The sequence below is a fragment of the Mizuhopecten yessoensis genome, unplaced genomic scaffold (genome assembly GCF_002113885.1).
Source record: "Mizuhopecten yessoensis strain PY_sf001 unplaced genomic scaffold, ASM211388v2 scaffold10985, whole genome shotgun sequence".
Lineage (NCBI taxonomy): Eukaryota > Metazoa > Mollusca > Bivalvia > Pectinida > Pectinidae > Mizuhopecten > Mizuhopecten yessoensis.
In genome coordinates this window covers 626,623-632,622 of record NW_018408820.1, presented here as the reverse complement: position 1 = coordinate 632,622, position 6,000 = coordinate 626,623, and the positions used below count along the sequence as shown (strand labels likewise).

Genomic DNA, 6,000 nt, shown 5'->3' with positions numbered 1-6,000 from the left:
ATATCCTATAGTTGTAGCCCCAGTGTACAGACAGTAGTATATCCTGTCCCCCTAACAGGTGTCCTCCTTGGCTATTAGTTTAGGTATGTATCCCTGATAGGAACTGTCATAGTAACAACACCTGGCAACAAGACAGCTTGATTTCCCCCCCTACCTACAGGGGCTTGTTACCCTGACCTAATTCTAGGACAAACAAACAACTTTATACATTGAAATGTGTACACTATCAACTGCTAAATACACCTGTCCTTTCTACCTAAACATGATATTTTTGTTTACAATAAAATATGTTTCTTGAAAGAATCTCGATCCAACCGTCAGAAACTGTAACTACCGTGTGCAAAGAAATAGGGTTTTTTCCCAGCATGACTATTTAGCTTCGATAAATCATTTCTGAATAGAAAACAATACACAAAACGCACCTTACAAGACTTTCATTTGAAATAATAAAGATGAATTGAGTTTTTAACATAATCAAATCAACATGTACAACAGTGATCTGAGTTTAATAAACTCTGGACCTCCATTTTGTGTACTGTTGTACTAAACAATTGTGCTACCTAGTCGATAAAAGCGTTCTTGCCCGATTTGTGTTACAGTATTATATCCGAAATGAAAGTCAGGTAGGTCACTGTACATGTATAGGTGAAAATCACAGTAGAATCTCTAGTGTTTTACCTGCAGTGGAACAGGGATCCTTAACATTTTTCCATCCTTCATCAGTGTTGGTATGTTCGGATTATGTTTTACTAACGGTAGCCTCGCATAATTATCATCCAATTCAAATATAAAAACTTTCGTAACCGCTCCAGTCTGTGCTGTTCAATGATCACTTTGTTGGTCACAATTGTCTTACGAAAAACTCCACAATGCCATAATTTTTAACTGAAACACGACTACCAGTAGTTGGCATCCAATTTGAACAGGAAGTTCTGCTGCAGTAAGATCTCGTAAAATCCCATAGATACATGACTTGCTTCCAAAGCAACAACGTAGCAACAGAAAACAAGTCTGGGTGGGCAGTTTTGGCTGGTTTGAACACACATGGACACAGTTTGGAGCACAAAAGGGTTATTAAGCTTAAGTTCACTTCTAAGCACACAGTGCACCTATTAGGTCGAATCTGGTAATACTGTAGCTACAGAGAATTCATCAGGACATATACATCCAACAACAAAAAACATAAACACTGCAGATCATGATAATATGTGTGGTCTAATGCCAAAATGACATACTTGAGAACCTTCAGAGGCATTGTTATAATCAAAAGTATGAAAATGTAACAGGAAGGAACTACTTTAATTGTACTGTACTACTCCATAAGGTTGATAAAAGAATGGACTGGACCAGCATATCCCCTCCGAAAAATATGTCACATGCAGGATTTTTGTTTGATCTATCATAGATCTGTGTTTAAGAAAAACAGGAAACTTGTGCACATACTTGTACAATCTGTACAATCTCTTTGTGGACGTGCTACCCATTCTCTGTGCATAAAATGCCTATTTTGAACTTTTATTTTGAGCATTTAAGTTTTGAAGTTTGACAACATCTGCATTAGCAAAATGATCTCTTACCAATGGTGACCTTGACCTGTGGTGCACTGTGGAAAACTTTATCAGACTTAATTCACTTTGCATAATAATTAGTTTTCAAGTTACCATTCAGAAAAACAGTACTATACTTTGAGCAACAGTGACCTTGACCTCTTGTGGTCCATGCCCAATATCAACAGAGTTCTACACATCCTCTTGGGCAACTCACATGTATACACCAAGTTTTAACTTTTCGTGGTCAATTGTTCTAAAGTTATCATCCCAGCAATCACAACCATGAAAGCAAAATTATATTTTCAGCCACAGTGACCTTGACATCCGGCAGACGATTAAAAATCAAAAGGCTTATTTGCAATTACTAGGGCAACCAACACACCAAGATTTAACGCTGTGTTACATTCAGGCAAGTGCAAAAATGCAAAATTCTATTCTTATCAACTGTGACCTTGACCTCTGGCAGACGATGCTTAAAATCAAAAGGCTTATTTGCAATTACTAAGGCAACCCACACACAAAGTTTTAACGCTGTGTCTCATTCGGGCAAGTGCAAAATAGGAAAATTCTAATTTTAGCAACTGTGACCTTGACCTCTGGCAGACAATGCTTAATATCAAAATGCTTATTTGCAATCACTAGGGCAACCCACACACCAAAATTTAACACTATGTATAATTCTGAAAAGTGCGAAAAAGCAATATTCTATTTTTTAGCAAATGTGACCTTGACCTCTGCTAGACCATACCCAAATCGAAAGGGCAATTTGCAACAAAAAGGGCAACATACACACACCAAGTTTCAGCTTTTTATGGTCAATCGTTCTTATCATCCAGGTAACTACAACCAAGGAAAATTCTATTTTTAGCAACAGCGACCTTGACCTTGAGGCTAGAACGCTGAAATTCAAACACAAAATGAGCTATCCTGGTACTGAACCCTTGTATGTAGTTTCACTGGAAACAGATTGAAAATGAAGTTGGCTGAACAATGACAAGAAAATGTTAAATACATCTTTAGTGAGCAAGAAATCCGAAATTAAAATTCTTGTTACAGATCTCCTTTGAGAAGTTTCATCGGAGTTAGATTGAAAATGAAGGTGGTGAAGTGATAAAAAGGAAAATTTAATAGACAGACTCCTGGATACTTGAGGGTATACACTAAGCACACTGTTTCCCATCATTAGACTGGTATATTTAAAAGACTATGATATTGTGTTTGACAGTGAACTTAGGATGAAGTATGAGTATACATGAGTACTGTATGATATTTACAAGTAGTACACTTACATGTAGTATCAACCAATGGAAACAAAGCTGTCTGGTTATCCCGCGATTATGACGAATACACAGACTTACAAAAGGGAGACAGGAAGTTAGCAATTAGAATGATGGTCGATTACAACTCTGAAAAACTCTCAAGTTCATTTTTAAGTATATTATATCCAGTCTGTCTTAACATTTTTGTATATCATAAACATGTATATAAACACTTTATATTGAGTCTCATATGGCAATATGAAACTGGAGAAAGTACATTACGAACAATCTGTTGTCCCTCCTCACCATAAACTACAGTGTCAATTATATCAAAGTAAGCAAGGGTCCACTTAGATATATCCCCCAGCCCCCATACGACACATTTCTTCTTCCTGTTCAATGTGTTAAACTAAATCTGTTCAAGAGGTTCATGAAATATCTTGTGAACAACCTTTTTACTATGATTTACTTACGGATGCAGTCATGGACACTTAAAAGAACACAATAACGATATACAATAAATATCTCTATATACAATCCATGTTCCCCCTCCTTGGGACAAACTTTGAAAATATAGGAAAGTGGATACAGTGGTATCTGCCCCTAGCTGCTGGGGCCATGTTGATATTTCGATTTGTGTCCAAATCAAACTTTAGTGGGCAACTAAAACTTTATATTCATAGGCACGAGTTGAAATTTCATAAAAAAATCAAAGCATTGCACACAGAAACTATGTGACTTTTAACAAAATTCAAGATGGCCGTTGGTGGCCATGTTGATTTAATACTTGATTCAAAACCGAACTTAAGCATTTAATTGAAACTTTTTTGAAGGTATTTGCAGAAAATTTCATAAAAATTAAAGCATTCTTTCAACAGAAAACAAATGGAAACCACCTCAAGAGCTGAAATCCAAGATGGCCACTGGGGTTGTATTGAGTTTAAGATCTGACTCAACATAACTTGATTGTGTATCAATACCAACGTTTTTTTGTGGCAAACTTCAGGAAAATTGAAAAGTTCTTTCAATAGCAAGTACAAGGAAACCACCCCAGGTGAGGAAATCCAAACTGGCCACTGGTCAAGCCATACTGAGTTTTTCAGATCTGGGTCAATTGATACTATAAGTATTTGTAGAAAGTTGGTTTAAAATAAAAACATTAAAAGCATACATTAGTTTAAGAGTTATTGCATGCATAGAAACCTTTATATGCACTGAAACTGTAGCGGGCGAAACAAAAAAACAGACAGTGAGATTGGATTATCCCTCAGGAAGTACAAGTGGAAGAACAATTAAGTGCAAAATTCAATTGCTTGTCGTTATTTATTTTTTCATTATTAAGTTTTAGTGAAGGATCCATAATGACAATGTTTAGGAAATGATAACTTACATCATCAAAATAATTACTTTTGTTCAAATTATCATCTTCTGATACTATTACCAAAACCATTGCAAGCATTTCAACAAGTTTCGCTGCCTTGTACACGAAACATTTTCTCTATCAGACAGATAAACTGATCAGATTTGGTATCATACAAGTAAAGCACTATTAAGTCTAAATGACTTCCCTGTATAAGTTCAGTCTTAACCCAAGCCACAAAGATAAACAACTGTAGTATCTCTCTCTATACCTCCTTCAGTGGGACTGAGGTACAAACAGTGTTTACGTAACACTAGCTGTATCAGGGCTAATGGCAGGTAAAGTTGTAGCCTGTTTCACTCCATTAAATTTCATCCAGTTTTTCCTGGAGCGAAACTGTGTCGTGTCGGTACATATATGGAGGGATTTTCTTCAGGCCAAATGAAAATAAATGTCTGTTTTTAGATCGAGGCACCTGGATGTTCCTCCTTAATATATTTTAGAAGACATTCGGTGCCCATGCATTGTTAGACAATTATTCCAAGCGTTTGTGAATTCAGAATTCTTTTTCCATTGTGAAAATGTAAACCTCTTTTAAAAGAAAAAGAAAAACCTACTTGCAATTTTTTACTGGATCTGCCATAAGATGAATACTTTTGTTCAGTCTAACAGTTAAAATAAACTATCTATAAATATGTGAATAAATAATTCTACACGATTCCAACAATGTATCAAATCTCACCTCACTAAATAAATATAACACTGTACAAAGCTATCACATCTGCACTTATCTGACTGATATACATACAACAAGGAGTAATTTGCCTACCATCCTGAGCCCCTCTTTGGGACTTCGTTTTCCAGGGGGATCTCCAAACTTCCATTGCGATATAACGTTTTGAGACCCTGACTCTCCCATCTGCCCCCTAGCCAAGTGGGGTGGATTTTTCTGCACGTGAGGGGGTTGAATATCCATGAACACTAAACTGAATGATGACATATGAAGAATAAGTTACACATCCCTAGTAGTCAAGTACTGGGATCAGATACACCAATCGGCCAGTTATCTATTAACTCCTAGATGCCTTGTTAGCTTGATGTAAAGAAACAGCATATAGACAAACACAATCAGACATGTCCTGATTAGCTTGATGTAATACTAACTCTATATAGACACACACCATACATGTCCTGGTTAGCTTGATGTAATACTAACTCTATATAGACACACACCAGACATGTCCTGGTTAGCTTGATGTAATACTAACTCTATATAGTAAACACACAATCATACATGTCCTAGTTAGCTTGATGTAATACTTACTCTATAGACACAAACTATCGTACATGTCCTGGCTAGCTCAAAAGATATCATACATGTCCTGGTTAGCTTGATGTAATACTAAATCTATATAGAAAACCCACATTCAGACATGTCCTGGTTAGCTTGATTTAATACTTACTCTATACAGACATACACCATCATATATGCCCTGGTTAACTTGATGTAATACTAAATCTACAAAGAAAACATACATTCAGATATGTCCTGGGTAGCTTGATGTAATACTAACTCTATATAGTAAACACACAATCATACATGTCTTAGTTAGCTTGATGTAATACTTACTCTATACAGACATACACCATCATATATGTCCTGGTTAACTTGATGTAATACTAAATCTACATAGAAAACATACATTCAGATATGTCCTGGTTAGCTTGATGTAATACTTACTCTATACAGACATACACGATCATACATGTCCTGGTTAACTTGATGTTATACTTACTCTATATAGACACACACCATCATGCATGTCCTGGT

General features: G+C 36.0%; 1 protein-coding gene across 6 annotated transcripts in view; it reads right to left on the bottom strand.

The window, feature by feature from the left end:
- Positions 1-6,000, bottom strand: part of LOC110464321 (RNA-binding motif, single-stranded-interacting protein 2-like) — a 268,575-nt gene that overhangs the window by 252,683 nt on the left and 9,892 nt on the right. For 2 of the 6 annotated variants that reach the window (XM_021519475.1, XM_021519477.1), the window contains exon 1: positions 4,999-5,169. The exons of 1 other annotated variant lie outside the window; for it this stretch is intronic. In XM_021519475.1, the coding sequence (XP_021375150.1) occupies positions 4,999-5,169 (171 nt within the window). Of the gene's footprint in view, positions 1-678; positions 736-4,998; positions 5,171-6,000 lie in introns of those variants that run through there. 3 more of the 6 variants (XM_021519476.1, XM_021519478.1, XM_021519481.1) reach the window with 3 other exon arrangements.